This window comes from Heptranchias perlo, chromosome 14 (assembly GCF_035084215.1).
Source record: "Heptranchias perlo isolate sHepPer1 chromosome 14, sHepPer1.hap1, whole genome shotgun sequence".
Lineage (NCBI taxonomy): Eukaryota > Metazoa > Chordata > Chondrichthyes > Hexanchiformes > Hexanchidae > Heptranchias > Heptranchias perlo.
Genome location: NC_090338.1, coordinates 2,786,917 through 2,804,243, shown reverse-complemented (window position 1 = coordinate 2,804,243; position 17,327 = coordinate 2,786,917). Strand labels below are relative to the sequence as shown.

The window sequence follows — 17,327 nt, the reverse complement described above, 5'->3', positions numbered from 1 at the left end:
TTCTAGGTGGTAGAGGTCGCAGGTTTGGGAGGTGCTGTCGAAGAAGCCTTGGCGAGTTGCTGCAGTGCATCCTGTGGATGGTACACACTGCAGCCACTGTGCGCCGGTGGTGAAGGGAGTGAATGTTTAGGGTGGTGGATGGGGTGCCAATCAAGCGGGCTGCTTTGTCCTGGATGGTGTCGAGCTTCTTGAGTGTTGTTGGAGCTGCACTCACCCAGGCAAGTGGAAAGTATTCCATCACACTCCTGACTTGTGCCTTGTAGATGGTGGAAAGGCTTTGGGGAGTCAGGAGGTGAGTCACTCGCCGCAGAATACCCAGCCTCTGACCTGCTCTCGTAGCCACAGTATTTATATGGCTGCTCCAGTTAAGTTTCTGGTCAATGGTGACCCCCAGGATGTTGATGGTGGGGGATTCGGCGATGGTAATGCCGTTGAATGTCAAGGGGAGATGGTTAGACCCTCTCTTGTTGGAGATGGTCATTGCCTGGCACTTGTCTGGCGCGAATGTTACTTGCCACTTATCAGTCCAAGCCTGGATGTTCTCCAGGTCTTGCTGCATGCGGGCTCGGACTGCTTCATTATCTGAGGTATGACTCCAGCCACTGAAGAGTTTTCCCCCTGATTCCCATTGACTTCAATTTTACTAGGGCTCCTTGGTGCCACACTCGGTCAAATGCTGCCTTGATGTCAAGGGCAGTCACTCTCACCTCACCTCTGGAATTCAGCTCTTTTGTCCATGTTTGGACCAAGGCTGTAATGAAGTCTGGAGCCGAGTGGTCCTGGCGGAACCCAAACTGAGCATCGGTGAGCAGGTTATTGGTGAGTAAGTGCCGCTTGATAGCACTGTCGACAACACCTTCCATCACTTTGCTTATGATTGAGAATAGACTGATGGGGCGGTAATTGGCCAGATTGGATTTGTCCTGCTTTTTGTGGACAGGACATACCTGTGCAATTTTCCACATTGTTGGGTAGATGCCAGTGTTGTAGCTGTACTGGAACAGCTTGGCGAGAGACGCAGCTAGTTCTGGAGCACAAGTCTTCAGCACTACAGCCGGGATGTTGTCGGGGCCCATAGCCTTTGCTGTATCCAGTGCACTCAGCCGTTTCTTGATATCACGTGGAGTGAATCGAATTGGCTGAAGACTGGCTTCTGTGATCGTGGGGATATCGGGAGGAGGCCGAGATGGATCATCCACTCGGCACTTCTGGCTGAAGATGGTTGCAAACGCTTCAGCCTTGTCTTTTGCACTCACGTGCTGGACTCCGCCATCATTGAGGATGGGGATGTTTACAGAGCCTCCTCCTCCCGTTAGTTGTTTAATTGTCCACCACCATTCACGACTGGATGTGACAAGACTGCAGAGCTTTGATCTGATCTATTGGTTGTGGAATCGCTTAGCTCTGTCTATAGCATTTTTTTTTTATTCGTTCACGAGATGTGGGCGTCGCTGGCGAGGCCAGCATTTATTGCCCATCCCTAATTGCCCTTGAGAAGGTGGTGGTGAGCCGCCTTCTCAAGGGCAATTAGGGATGGGCAATAAATGTTGCTTCCGCTGTTTAGCATGCATGTAGTCCTGAGTTGTAGCTTCACCAGGTTGGCACCTCATTTTTAGGTACACCTGGTGCTGCTCCTGGCATGCCCTTCAACACTCCTCATTGAATCAGGGTTGATCCCCTGGCTTGTTGGTAATGGTAGAGTGAGGAATATGCCGGGCCATGAGGTTACAGATTGTGCTGGAATACAATTCTGCTGCTGCTGATGGCCCACAGCGCCTCATGGATGCCCAGTTTTGAGCTGCTTGATCTGTTCTGAATCTATCCCATTTAGCACGGTGGTAGTGCCACACAACACGTTGGATGGTGTCCTCAGTGCGAAGACGGGACTTCGTCTCCACGAGGACTGTGCGGTGGTCACTCCTACCAATACTGTCATGGACAGATGTATTTGCGAAAGGTAGATTGGTGAGGACGAGATCAAGTAAGTTTTTCCCTCATGTTGGTTCACTCACCACCTGCCGCAGGCCCAGTCTTTTAGGACTCGGCCAGCTTGGTCAGTAGTGGTGCTACCGAGCCACTCTTGGTGATGGACATTGAAGTCCCCCACCCAGAGTACATTTTGTGCCCTTGCTACCCTCAGTGCTTCCTCCAAGTGGTGTTCAACATGGAGGAGGACTGATTCATCAGCTGAGGGAGGGCAGTCGGTGGTAATCAGCAGGAGGTTTCCTTGCCCATGTTTGACCTGATGCCATGAGATTTCATGGGGTCCAGAGTCAATGTTGAGGACTCCCAGGGCCACTCCCTCCTGACTGTATATCACTGTACTGCCATCTCTGGTGGGTCTGTCCTGCCGGTGGGACAGGACATACCCAGGGATGGTGATGGAAGAGTCTGGGACGTTGGCTGAAAGGTATGATTCTGTGAGTATGGCTATGTCAGGCTGTTGCTTGACTGGTCTGTGGGACAGCTCTCCCAATTTTGGCACAAATCCCCAGATGTTAGTGAGGAGGACTTTGCAGGGTCGACTGGGTTTGGTTTGCCTTTGTCGTGTCCGATGCCGGGTGGTCCGTCCGGTTTTATTCTTATTGTGACTTTTTTTCGCGAGATTTTAGAACTGAGTGGCTTGCTAGGCCATTTCAGAGGGCAATTAAGAATCAACCACATTGCTGTGGGTCTGGAGTCACATATAGGCCAGACCGGGTAAGGACGGCAGGTTTCCTTCCCTAAAGGACATTAGTGAACCAGATGGGTTTTTACGACAATCCGGTCGTTTCATGGCCACCATTACTGATACTAGTATTTTAATTCCAGATTTTATTTAATTAATTGAATTTAAATTCGCCAGCTGCCGTGGCAGGATTTGAACTCCTAACTCTGGATTACTCGTCCAGTGACATAACCACTATGCTACTGAGTGAAAATGGTGGAGCATAGGGCAAAGGATGTAATGATCAAACTTCACAGTGTTCTGGTCAGACTACACCTTGACTACTGCATCTATTTCTGGTCACCAAGAAACCAAAGGGACATTCAACTGCAGGAGGCGGTGCATAGAGGAGCCAGGTGGATAATGCGCAGTGTCAGGGGTCCAAGTCATGAGGAGAGGCTTGTGATATTCAGCCTGGAAAGGAGGCTTCTGGGAAGTGACCTTCTCGAGGGATATAAGATGGTTCAGGGTGTCGAAAAAGTTAACCGGGAATATTCCCTTCATTTAACTGCAGGAATAGAACTGGGGGCCACAGGTTCATACTAGTAACAGGTAATTTTAGGACTGATATCAGGAAATTCTTCACACAGGCTGATCAACATGCGGAATAAACTTCCAGATAAGAGCAGTGGAGGCAAAAACTCTGAAATCATCAAAGAAACAATTGGATGCTCCAATGGGGAGATGTCAGAATATCTTGATGGATGAACAAAGATGGGCCGAATGGCCGTCCTCACTCTTGTGATCTTGTAAATTTCCATGGCTTTAAAAAGGTCAAGATGGGAATTACGACAATAAGTCTTGCACCAGACCTGAGGCAGTCTTTAAATATAAATATGAGCCTCCTTTCTGGTTTTCCTGGTGGGGATTTTTGTGGCCACATTTGCAGAACAAATTGTCAGATTGGAAAAACTTGCATTTATACAGCACCTTTCACAAAGCTCAGAGCATCCTCAAGTGCTGCACATGCAACACATTACTTTTAAACAGATGCAAGGGTGCTAACAACTGAAACCAAGCTGACACGTACTCTGTCAACTGTCAACGTCAAACACCTCATGGCACCGTGACAAGAAACATTCTCCCAGTTTCCTGGCCAATGATATCTGGTCATTTATCTCATCGCTGTTTGTGGGATCTTGCTGTGTGTGAATTGTCTGCTGTCTTTCCTATAGCGACTGCACTTCAAAAAGTACTTCATTGGCTGAGAAGGGTTTTGGAACGCCCTGAGGCAGTGAAATGCATGTCTTTCTTTCCATGTATAAAACCCCCTCCACGGTCTTGGCCTTCCATAGGTCTGTATCCCCTTCCAGCCCTACAGACCCCCCCTCTCAGTTCTCTGTTCCTCTGACTCTGGCCTCTTGTGCTACCACCTCTTCGTTTGCCCCACCATTGATGGCCCTGCCTTCAGCCGCCTGCGTCCCAATCTACAGAGTTCCCTTCTTAAACCCCTCCTCCTCTCCACCTCTCTCTCTCCTCCTTTAAGGCCCTCCTTAAAACTCACCCTTTTGAACGAGCTTTCGGTCACAGCTCTCAGTGGCTCCTCCTTTGGCTCCACCGTTTTTATAACTTACCTTAAAGTTAAAGCTAACTATAAATGGGAGTTATTGGAGATACTGAGAAGCAAAGGGAAAACAGGCAGAGCGCGAGTGAGACTAAGAGAGGTCACAGAGACACTGGGGGAATGCTTCGGGGGATGCTGTGCACCACACAGGAAGCGGAGAGAGATCATTATTTTAATTGTAGAGCGTAGTGAAGAGGCGAGAAGGGAAAGCAATATCGGCCACACCAAACAAGAACGGCAAAAAGAGGTTCTCAGAAACCAACACTCACGCGCAGCGCCAGATTTCAGGGAAACCAATCGGCCATTTCTTTTTAGAGTCAGCTTGGCTCAGTTGGTAGCACTCTCGACTCAGAACCATTAAGGCCGTGGGTTAATGCTCGTTCCCTTTTACATTCTTCCTTTTCAAACCCTTACCCATTCAAAAGGGATTTGGATATCGAGTTCAGAAGGAAAGATTTGCAGGGGAACGAGCGGCGGTGGCAGGGGGTAACCAATTGTCGCCAGCGGGTCCGTGGCTGCGCGGGACAGCGGTTAAAATGGCGTGTTGCGCCCCAATGATGTCATTGGAACCTGACGTTACCATTTAAATTAGGACCCCACTCCTCAGGTGGGAGGTCAGCCATCCTGTGCCTGAATTCAGGCAAATAAAAATGATGAGATGGCATGAATCTGGTACAAGCCCCACCCCATCTTAACCCCCTCCACCTGCTCCATTCCCATCGGGAGAAGGGTTAAAATTGGCTCTGCATTTGCTGGAGAGCCGCCTACAGAAGGAACTTCCGGCGTTGGATGAGTCGGAGCCAAAGTATAACTGAGGCCTAATTGGAGCGTGACGCGGCCGAGTTAAAGTTATTGGAGGTGCGTCAACAAGGGACGGAGCAGCGTCTCACCTGGAACGGGTACTTGTAGCTGCAAGGAATGCTGATGTTACTCAGCACGATCTCCACACACTTAATCTTGCAGATGTCGATCGATCCTTTCATGGTGAGTTTTTTCTGCAAGACACAAAAGGCGTAAATTTTGTCACTTAAACTCTGTGAAACAAGTGGAGAAGGTGTGGGCTCAACGTGTCAGCTGTGGCTCGGCGGGTAGCACGTTTACCTCAAGTTAGAATGTCACGGCTTCAAGTCCCACTCCAGAGACTTTGAGCCCCTAACCTGGGCCGACGCTTCAGTGCAGCACTGAGGGAGTGCCGCACTGGCGGGGGGTGCCATCAAATAGGCCCGACCTGGAATATTGTACCCAATTCTGGGCACTGTTGGAAGGATGGTCAAGGCCTTAGAGAGGGTGCAGAAGAGATTTACTGGAATGGTACCGGGGATGAGGGACTTCAGTTATGTGCAGAGGCTTGGGATTGTTCTGCTTAGAGCAGAGAAGGTTAAGGGGAGATTTAATAGAGGTGTTCAAAATCATGAATAGTTTTGAGAGAGTAAATAAGGAGAAACTGTTTCCAGTGGCAGGAGGGTCAGTAACCAGAGGACACAGATTTAAGGTAATTGGCAAAAGAGCCAGAGGGGAGATGAGGAAACATTTTTTTTATGCAGCGAGTTGTTCTGATCTGGAATGTGTTGCCTGAAAGGGCGGTGGAAGCAGATTCAATAATAAGGGAATTGGATAAATACTTGAAGGGGAAAATTTGCAGGGTTATGGGGAAAGGGCAGGGGAGTGGGACTAATTGGATAGCTTTTTCAAAGAGCCGGCACAGGCACGATGGGCCGAATGGCCTCCCTCTGTGCTGTATCATTCTATGATTCTGTGATCGAGGCCCTCACATTGTGAATCAGCCTGAAGTGCCTGGTGCCTGTAGATTTTAAAAGTCCAACTTCAAAAGTTACTTGTACATAAGAAAAGGGGAGAGAGAAGGATTATCAGGATGTGGAATTTGTTACATTCACAAATGTTTAAGGGGGAATTAGATGAAGAAAATTATTAAAGGTTATGAGGGAAACAGCAGGGAATGGGATAAGAGTACTCAGGTCTGATGTGGGGCAACTTTTAACGTCTCATCCAAAAGACGACACTGCCGACAGTGCAGCACTCCCTCAGCGTCAGCCTAGATTTTGGGCTCGAGTCTCTGGAGTGGGGTTTGAACCCATGACTTTCTGACTCAGAGGCGAGAGAGTGCCACCCACTGAGTTTGAGGGACCAAAGATGCAAACGTCTCTGATACGTTAAACCGAGACCCCGTCTGCCCCTCTCAGGTGGACATAAAAGATCCCTCGCCCACGATTCAAAGAAGAGCAGGGGAGTTCTCCCCGGTGTCCTGGCCAATATTTATCCCTCGACCAACATCACTGAAACGGATTATCTGGTCATTATTACAATGGTGCTTGTGGGATCTTGCTGTGCATAAATTGGCTGCCGCGATTCCTACATTACAGCAGTGACTACATTTCAAAAGCACCCCCCATTAACTGTAAAGCGCTTTGGGACGTCCTGAGGCTGTGAAAGGTGCTGATAAATGTCAGTCCTTCCTTCTTTAACAGATGGAGGTTATCTCCTCTCTGGTACAAACCAGCAGGGTGAGAGAGCTTGCAGTGAAACCTTGGCTTAGCATGTGCTCGGGACTCCAAAGCACTCCACAGCCGATGAATTACTTTTTGAAGTTTCACTGTTATGCCGGCAAACACAGCAGGCATTCTGTGCACAGCAAGATCTCACAAAGAGGAATTTTTAATGATGTTTGGTTGGGGGAGAAATGTTGGCCAGGACATCGGGGAGAACTCCTGTGCTCTTTGAACATATCACGGGATCTTTTACACCCGACGAACAGGCTGGTGGGGCCTCGCTTTAATTTCTCATCTACGGCACCTCCGACAGTGCTGCACTCACTCAGTACTGCGCCTCCGACAGTGCTGCACTCACTCAGTACTGCACCTCCGACAGTGCTGCACTCACTCAGTACTGCGCCTCTGACAGTGCTGCACTCCCTCAGTACTGCGCCCGACAGTGCTGCACTCCCTCATTACTGCGCCTCCGACAGTGCTGCACTCACTCAGTACTGCGCCTCTGACAGTGCTGCACTCCCTCAGTACTGCGCCCGACAGTGCTGCACTCTCTCAGTACTGCGCCCCTGACAGTGCTGCACTCCCTCAGTACTGCGCCCCTGACAGTGCTGCACTCTCTCAGTACTGCGCCTCCGACACTGCTGCACTCCCTCAGTACTGTACCCCTGACAGTGCTGCACTCTCTCAGTACTGCGTCTCCAACAGTGCTGCACTCCCTCAGTACTGCGCCCGACAGTGCTGCACATACTCAGTACTGCGCCTCCGACAGTGCTGCACTCCCTCAGTACTGCGCCTCTGACAGTGCTGCACACTTTCAGTACTGCGCCTCCGACAGTGCTGCACTCTCTCAGTACTGCACCCCTGACAGTGCAGCACTCTCTCAGTACTGCACCCCTGACAGTGCTGCACTCCCTCAGTACTGCGCCCCTGACAGTGCTGCACTCTCTCAGTACTGTACCCCTGACAGTGCTGCACTCTCTCAGTACTGCGTCTCCAACAGTGCTGCACTCCCTCAGTACTGTACCCCTGACAGTGCTGCACTCTCTCAGTACTGCGTCTCCAACAGTGCTGCACTCCCTCAGTACTGCGCCCAACAGTGCTGCACATACTCAGTACTGCGCCTCCGACAGTGCTGCACTCCCTCAGTACTGCACCCCTGACAGTGCAGCACTCTCTCAGTACTGCACCCCTGACAGTGCTGCACTCACTCAGTACTGCGCCCCTGACAGTGCTGCACTCACTCAGTACTGCGCCTCCGACAGTGCTGCACTCCCTCAGTGCTGCGCCTCCGACAGTGCTGCACTCACTCAGTACTGCGCCTCTGACAGTGCTGCACTCACTCAGTACTGCGCCTCCGACAGTGCTGCAGCCACTCGGTACTGCGCCTCCGACAGTGCTGCACTCTCTCAGTACTGCGCCTCCGACAGTGCTGCACTCCCTCAGTACTGCACTCCCTCAGTACTGCGCCTCCGACAGTGCTGCACTCTCTCAGTACTGCGCCTCCGACAGTGCTGCACTCCCTCAGTACTGCACTCCCTCAGTACTGCGCCTCCGACAGTGCTGCACTCCCTCAGTACTGCGCCTCCGACAGTGCTGCACTCCCTCAGTACTGCGCCTCCGACAGTACTGCACTCCCTCAGTGCTGCACTGGGAATGTCAGCCTAGATTTTGGGCTCAAGTCTCTGGAGTGGGGTTTGAACCCATGACCTTCTGACTCCGTGCTACCAACTGAGGCAAACAGACACATATAAAGTGAAACAAAACTTTCAATGCAATCCACAGGAGGTGGTTTTGTAATCATTCTCAGGACGTGGGCGTCGCTGGCAAGGCCGACATTTATTGCCCATCCCTAGTTACCCTGAGAAGGTGTTGGTGAGCCTCCCTCTTGAACTGCTGGTAGTATTTTCATACAACTGGGTGACTTGCTGGGCCACTCCAGAAGGCAGTTAGTGAACCAGTTGGGTTTTTACGACAATCCGACAGCTTCATGGTCACTTTTACTGAGACCAGGTTTTTATTTCCAGATTATTAAATTCTGAATTCAAGTTGTCAAACTGCCGTGGGGGGATTTGAACTCACGTTCTCTGGATCATTAGTCCTGTAGCACAATCAGTTCATCGTACAGCATTTCCACTACCTCCATTTCTTTACGTAAGTTGACTTATTTTAGTAGCGCAGCTAGTGTGAAATCGGTGGGAAATGTTGTGAAATGCAGCGTACTAATTATAAACGGCCAACACGACACATGGTCTGTTAGTAACGGGTTTCTTATTTATTTACTTGAATTAACTTGATTTCGTGAACAACACCTTATCACCTACTCGGGATTTCCCAAAGCATTTCACCACCAGTACGTTATCTTTGAAGTGCCGTGACTGTTCTGTGGGGAAACGCAGCAACCGATTTTGGGCACAGCAGGATCCCACAAACAGTAAATGAGATGAATGATGAGTTAATCTGGTTTTTTTTTGGTGGTGTTGGTTGAAGGAAGAATGTTGGCCAGGACATCGGGAGAACTCCCCCGGCTCTTCTTCAAATAGCCGTGGGATATTTCACATCACCCAATCAGACGGATGGGGCCTCAGTTTAACGTCTAGTCCAAAAGGACAGCACCTCCGACATCGTTCCCTCAGTACTGGCCCTCCGACAGTGCAATGCTCCCTCAGTACTGACCCTCCGACAGTGCAGCGCTCCCTCAGTACTGACCCTCCGACAGTGCAGCACTCCCTCAGTACTGACCCTCCGACAGTGCAGCGCTCCCTCAGTACTGACCCTCCGACAGTGCAGCGCTCCCTCAGTACTGACCCTCCGACAGTGCAGCGCTCCCTCAGTACTGGCCCTCCGACAGTGCAGCGCTCCCTCAGTACTGGCCCTCCGACAGTGCAGCGCTCCCTCAGTACTGACCCTCCGACAGTGCAGCGCTCCCTCAGTACTGACCCTCCGACAGTGCAGCGCTCCCTCAGTACTGACCCTCCGACAGTGCAGCGCTCCCTCAGTACTGGCCCTCCGACAGTGCAGCGCTCCCTCAGTACTGGCCCTCCGACAGTGCAGCGCTCCCTCAGTACTGGCCCTCCGACAGTGCAGCGCTCCCTCAGTACTGACCCTCCGACAGTGCAGCACTCCCTCAGTACTGGCCCTCCGACAGTGCAGCGCTCCCTCAGTACTGGCCCTCCGACAGTGCAGCGCTCCCTCAGTACTGGCCCTCCGACAGTGCAGCGCTCCCTCAGTACTGACCCTCCGACAGTGCAGCGCTCCCTCAGTACTGACCCTCCGACAGTGCAGCGCTCCCTCAGTACTGGCCCTCCGACAGTGCAGCACTCCCTCAGTACTGATCCTCCGACTGTGCAGCACTCCCTCATAGAGTCATAGAGTCATAGAGTTATACAGCACGGATAGAGGCCCTTCGGCCCATCGTGTCCGCGCCGGCCATCAAGCCCTGTCTACTCTAATCCCATATTCCAGCATTTGGTCCGTAGCCTTGTATGCTATGGCATTTCAAGTGCTCATCCAAATGCTTCTTGAATGTTTTGAGGGTTCCTGCCTCCACAACCCTTTCAGGCAGTGAGTTCCAGACTCCAACCACCCTCTGGGTGAAAAAGTTCTTTCTCAAATCCCCTCTAAACCTCCCGCCTTTTACCTTGAATCTATGTCCCCTTGTTATAGAACCCTCAACGAAGGGAAAAAGCTCCTTAGTATCCATCCTATCTGTGCCCCTCAGTACTGACCCTCCGACAGTGCAGCACTCCCTCAGTACTGACCCTCCGACAGTGCAGCGCTCCCTCAGTACTGACCCTCCGACAGTGCAGCACTCCCTCAGTACTGACCCTCCGACAGTGCAGCGCTCCCTCAGTACTGACCCTCCGACAGTGCAGCACTCCCTCAGTACTGACCCTCCGACAGTGCAGCGCTCCCTCAGTACTGACCCTCCGACAGTGCAGCGCTCCCTCAGTACTGACCCTCCGACAGTGCAGCGCTCCCTCAGTACTGACCCTCCGACAGTGCAGCGCTCCCTCAGTACTGACCCTCCGACAGTGCAGTGCTCCCTCAGTACTGGCCCTCCGACAGTGCAGCGCTCCCTCAGTACTGACCCTCCGACAGTGCAGCGCTCCCTCAGTACTGACCCTCCGACAGTGCAGCGCTCCCTCAGTACTGACCCTCTGACAGTGCAGCGCTCCCTCAGTACTGACCCTCCGACAGTGCAGCACTCCCTCAGTACTGACCCTCCGACAGTGCAGCGCTCCCTCGGTACTGCACTGGAGCAAATAATAATTTTTTAAAATTCAAAACTCAGTAAGTGCCTTTTCCATGTCCCCACTCTTCTGGTCTCTTTCTCTGCTCACACCCCCCCTCCTTCAGTCAGTGCGGCGATGGCCATCCCGACAGTGGGGCGGGTCCAAGAGCCAATTTCCCGGGATCTCCACCAGCTGCACAAACTCGGGAAAGCCAGCCTTCGAGTGCCAGCAGGTCGATATTATTATTGTTCATTCACGGGATGTGGGCGTTGCTGCCAAGGCCGGCATTTATTGCCCATCCCTAGTTTCCCTGAGAAGGTGGTGCTGGGCCGTCTTGAACTGCTGCTAACGGTTTGATACAATTGAGGGGCTTACTGGGCCACTTCAGAGGGCAATTAAGAGTCAACCACGTTGGTGTGGAGACTGGAGTCACCTATAGTCCCAGACCGGGTAAGGACGGCAGGTTTCTTTCCCTAAAGGACATTAGTGAACGAGTTGGGTTTTTTACGACAATCCGACAGTTTCACGGTCACTTTTACTGAGACCAGATTTTTATTTCCAAATTTATTAAAACTGAATTCAAATTCTGAAACTGCCCACGGTGGGATTTGAACTCACGTTCTCTGGATTAGTGGTCCAGTAACTGAACCATTACACCACCGTTCTCTAGAGGTGGGGCAATAAATGCCAGCCTTGCCAGCTACGCCCACATCCCAAGAATGAAAACATAAAGATGTCGGATAGCGTGTACGCTCTTGTGATCTGATTTTAATTTACACTTGTCGGACTGAGCCCAATGTACTCGGATATTTGATACCCATGAGCAATATGCTTCCTGGTTTATAGAAATCAAGATCATTTGCTCACACTCCTTCGAGCAGTTGTGGGACAGGGGTTAAAACCCTTGAACATTGTGATTTTAAAACCTGCTGGACTTTGATTCTACACGGAAAAGGGCTAACTGTGTCCCTTTTGGACATTTGAAGGAAAGGGTTAACTCGCCCCTCGACATTCCAGTTCTGAGCATGTGGATTTAATTCACCCCTTTGGACATTCAGACATCAGTTTGAACCGCAACTGTGCAGAAAAAAATCAACAAGCTTTGGTTTTCAGTAACAACTGATAACAACGAAAGACAGAAGCCCGAAAAACCTTCCAGGTCTCTGGTTCTCAAAACAAATTCAGTTCTCACAACAAATATAAAGATTCTCGTAGCCAATTCGGTTCTCACGGCAATTAACATGGAAGAACAGCGCTGAGATAACGAGAAATGCTTGAGAAAGAGAACTGCACCCGGATTCACACGGATAAGAAGATATGACATAAACAAGAAGTCCTTGAAAAATCATAAAGATAGGACATCGTCGCAGCTTCAACAGTCAACAATCGGAGGAGCTGGAAGGAGCTTCAACAGTCGACAATCGGAGGAGCTGGAAGGAGCTTCAACAGTCGACAATCGGAGGAGCTGGAAGGAGCTTCAACAGTCGACAATCGGAGGAGCTGGAAGGAGCTTCAACAGTCGACAATCGGAGAGCTGCGGCTTTGCCTGGCAGCAGAAACTTCAAGAGCGACAGAGAGCTGGTCACTTGATGCTGAAATCGTTGGCTTATGGTTGAATGTGTTGCTTGCTTTGCTTCATGCGTGTATGAATTGTTAAATCATTAAAGAATCACTTTTGATTAATGAAACTACTGTGTGAGGGTGACTTTCTTTGACTGCTATTGTCCGCGTCCGCAGACCACTGGGAAAGTCGCATATTTCCCCACTCAGTGTCCTGTCTCTCCAAGGTTCAGTCTCAAATAGTAGACTAACTCTCAGTTTTGAAATGCTGATCAGTTAAACATTCAGCTTCCTCCTGATCTGGGACAATTTGTCACCTGATAGGTGACCCTTTAATCTCCTGTGTTCTCCTCGCACTCTGTCCCACCCCTTCCCGTCCCACCCTATTTATCAATACCACTATAGTCAGTTATCCTGCACTTCACACAAAAGGCAATGGAAATCGGAAGGTTGTGGAGGCTCGGGGTCAATTGGAGCTTTCAAGATTGAGATAGAATCATAGAATGGTTACAGCACAGGAGGAGGCCATTCGGCCCATCGTGCCTGTGCCGGCTCTTTGAAAGAGCTATCCAATTAGTCCCACTCCCCTGCTCTTTCCCCGTAGCCCTGTAATTTTTTCCTTTTCAAGTATTTATCCAATTCGCTTTTGAAAGTTATTATTGAATCTGCTTCCACCGCCCTTTCAGGCAGTGCATTCCAGATCAGAACAACTCGCTGCGTACGTTTTTTTTTCCTCATCTCACCTATGGTTCTTTTGCCGATCAACTTAAATCTGTGTCCTCTGGTTTCTCCTTATTTTCTCTATCAAAACTCTTCATGATTTTGAACACCTCTATTAAATCTCCCCTTAACCTTCTCCAGTCTCTCCACATAACTGAAGTCCCTCATCCCTGGAACCATTCTAGTAAATCTCTTCTGCACCCTCTCTAAGGCCTTCACATCCTTCCTAAAGTGCGGTGCCCAGAACTAAACACAATACTCCAGCTGTGGCCTAACCAGAATTTCATAAAGGTTCAGCATAACTTCCTTGCTTTTGGACTCTATGCCTCCATTAATAAAGCCCAGGATCCCATATGCTTTTTGAACTGCCTTCTCAACTTGTCCTGCCACCTTCAAAGATTTGTGTACATTCACCCCCAGGTCTCTGTGTTCCTGCACCCTCGATAGATGTTTATTGGGTAAGGGTATTAAGGGTTACGGAACCAAGGCAGGTAGATCTGATTGAATGGCAAAACAGGCTTGAGGGGCCAAATAACCAACTCCTGTTCCTATGTTCCTCCGAACGTCCCTCTCTTGTTCCTCAAATACTCCAAATCCCCCTCGTCCTTCACACTCTTCCTCCTCCCTGCATTCACACCGCAATGAAATCAGAAATCATCGCACCGTCTCCTGCTCTAACTCATCGCACCGTCTCCTGCTCTAACTCATCGCACCGTCTCCTGCTCTCACTCATCGCACCGTCTCCTGCTCCAGGTCCTTCTTACCCAGGGCTTCAAAACCGTGGGACTCCTCACATCCCTCCCATCTGCCCTTCCCTCCTCCTCCAGTCTACAGGGCTTTAAAACAAAGCTTGGTTTCACCTACCTCCTATTTTTTGATTTCTTTTTCACACTTGATGCTGGGCTGCGCTCTGGGTGAAGAGCCCACACATCAGCTTCTCAACATCAAAGAAATGACGCAGAGATGGGACGAATACTTCAAACCTTCTGATTATTCAACGCATGGAGATATAATCCTCCCAACTATTGAGAGACTCAGAATTGTCCTTTTATTGAAAACTGTGAACACAGTGCCACTTTTATTATCATTGTAAAGCACAGAAGGAGGCCATTCGGCCCATTATGCCAGTGCCAGCTGTTTGAAAGAGCTATCCAATTAGTCCCATTCCCCTGCTCTTTCCCCATAGCCGTGTAATTTTTTTCCCTTCAAGTATTTATCCAATTCCCTTTTGAAAGTTATTATTGAATCTGCTTCCACCGCCCTTTCAGGCAGCGCATTCCAGATCAGAACAACTCGCTGCGTAAAAAAATGTTTCCTCATCTCGCCTCTGGCTCTTGCCGATCACCTTAAATCTGTGTCCTCTGGTTACCGACCCTCCCACCACTGGAAACAGTTTCTCCTTATTTACTCTATCAAAACCTTTCATGATTTTGAGCACCTCTATTAAATCTCCCCTTAACCTTCTCTGCTCGAAAGGAGAACAATCCCAGCTTCTCCAGTCTCTCCACATAACTGAAGTCCCTCATCCCTGGAACCATTCTAGTAAATCTCCTCTGCACCCTCTCTAAGGCCTTCACATCCTTCCTAAAGTGCGGTGCCCAGAACTGGACACAATACTCCAGCTGGGGCCGAACCAGTGTTTTATAAAGGTTTAGCGTATCTGTGTTAGTCCCGGTGCCTCAGACACAAAGTAGGGTTTGACAGATAAGACCCAAAAGGATCAAATTTACAATTATTTAACAATAACACTTGTGTCTCCCCATCGAAACCTCTTCGCAAATTGTTATTGTACAACAACAGCTTGCATTCATACAGCGCCTATAACGTAGATAAAAAGTGCCAAGATGCTTCACACGCAAACAGACCCAACTTCTCAAACCTCACTTCATGACTGTGACCCCTCACCCCATCAAACATCCCAGTGAATCGACACTGGAACTTTTCTATAGTCGTCCTATCTGTGGCTCATCCTCCTTTTGAACACAATTCTGCGCTGGGATTACGGGTCAGTGAATTCAACAACAGCTTGCATTTATATAGCGCCTTTAACGGAGTAAAACGTCCCAAGGCACTTCACAGGAGCGATTATCAAACAAAATTTGAAACTGAGTCAGACAAGGAGATATTAGGACAGGTGACCAAAATCTTCGTCAAAGAGGTAGGTTTTAAGGAGCGTCTTAAAGGAGGAGAGAGAGGGGGAGAGGTTTAGGGAGGGAATTCCAGAGCTCAGGGCCCCAGGCAGCTGAAGGCACGGCCGCCAATGGTGGAGCGATGGAAATCGGGGATGCGCAAGAGGCCAGAATTAGAGGAGCACAGAGATCTCGGAGGGTTGTAGGGCTGGAGGAGGTTACAGAGAGAGGGAGGTGGCGAGGGCCATGGAGGGATTTGAACACGAGGTTGAGAATTTTAAATTGGAGCTGTTCCCGGACCGGGAGCCAATGTCGGTCAGCGAGCACAGGGGGTGATGGGAGAACGGGACTTGGTGCGAGTTAGGATACAGGGCAGCAGAGTTTTGGATGAGCTCGAGTTTACAGAGGGTGGAAGATGGGAGGCCGGCCAGGAGAACATTGGAATAGTCACTCTTATATAACATTGCTGAGAATGGCCTGATATTACGAGACATACACATCTGGTTGGATAAGGCAGGACTGAGGAGCGTAAGGGGTATTTACATCCAGTACACCACAGGTTGAGTGTTGCTGGAGTTGGGTGTCTTCAGGACTGTGTTTCACCTGAACAAGGTGGGCTTCAGCACCTCTAATGAGAGCATGAGAAATAGGAGCAGGAGTAGGCCAATCGGCCCCTCGAGCCTGCTCCGCCATTCAATAAGATCATGGCTGATCTGATCCTAACCTCAAATCTAAATTCATGTCCAATTTCCTGCCCGCTCCCCGTAACCCCTAATTCCCTTTACTTCCAGGAAACTGTCTATTTCTGTTTTAAATTCTGTTTTCAATAATGGGGGACCCCAGCCAGTGAAATCCTTGGCTGAACGCAGCTGATTTCTCACCACTTGCCTGCACTGGTTACACAGCTGGTGCAATGTGCGTGAAATGGAATTTATTTTGACGGTTGAGCTCCAATCTGATCCTCGGTTACCGAAGTGCCAAAACTCGGCGCAGTTGGTGTGTTAACCTTCACTGCGTGTTCGACCAAGGATCTCACTGGCTGGGGACCCCCGTTAGGGGTGCTGAAACCCACCTTGTTTGCACCTGCTCAGGTGAAACTGTCCTGAAGATACCCAACTCGAGCAACACTCGATCATTTGAAACACTAATCAAATCGACAAGTTCTCATTTAAAGGCGAGCAACGTTCTGATGAACACCATTAGATAAGTCAGAGCCGCAGCAACCTGTGAGATTGATACTGGGCTGGAGACGTTACACTGCACTACCAAACAGAGGAGGAGAGACTTACCCCCGTGCGACACTCATAGTATGCCAGCGTGGACCTGGTCAGGATGAAGTAACGTTCCTTGTAGTTGGACGGTGAAGTTCTCCGCTTCTGCTGCGAGCGTTTGATGAGAAACTCCTGGAGGATGGCGTCGGGATTCATTCCACTGGTGAGCAGCAACTCCCCATCGAGACGGGCTGAGAGAGAGCGAGAGAGAGAGTGGGGGGGGGGGGAGTGCCAGGACGTTCAGTGCGGGCCACGGAGCTGAAGGACGGAGGTGCACGATTACCGTTATCTGAGAAACTATCAAGAAAAAGCTCTGCGCAGTCTTCAGTCTCTGATGAGGGTGTAAAGAGAAACCACTTCCTTTGTGTCTGTCTTTGCAAATCCTGTGAGCAAGCAACTAAAGCCAGGGTATGGCGGCTGTTTAAAGAGTCAGTCACTGAGTTCAGTACTGGCAAATCGAAGATTTAGAGCCACGACTCGAGCAGTCAACTGATTATTTGTAGTTTCACAAATGATCAGAGACTCTGATAAAGTAAATCGCAAGAAACTATTTCCACGAGTCAGTAACCAGAGGGAATCGTTTTCAGATCATCACCAAATAAACTAAGGGAGAGATTAGAAGAATTTGTTTTTTTAC

At 49.9% G+C, this 17,327-nt stretch overlaps 1 protein-coding gene across 1 annotated transcript in view; it reads right to left on the bottom strand.

Annotated features, from left to right (window-relative positions):
• The window catches only part of LOC137332627 (tyrosine-protein kinase ITK/TSK-like), a 38,063-nt gene extending 20,930 nt beyond the window's left edge, over nucleotides 1-17,133 (bottom strand). The window contains exons 1-2 of the mRNA XM_067996585.1: nucleotides 16,709-17,133; nucleotides 5,162-5,266 (exon numbers count right to left, since the gene is read on the bottom strand). Of these exons, the coding sequence (XP_067852686.1) occupies nucleotides 5,162-5,266; nucleotides 16,709-16,846 (243 nt within the window). The 5' untranslated portion in view covers nucleotides 16,847-17,133. The remainder of the gene's footprint in view (nucleotides 1-5,161; nucleotides 5,267-16,708) is intronic.
• Between the last annotated feature and the right edge of the window lie 194 nt (nucleotides 17,134-17,327).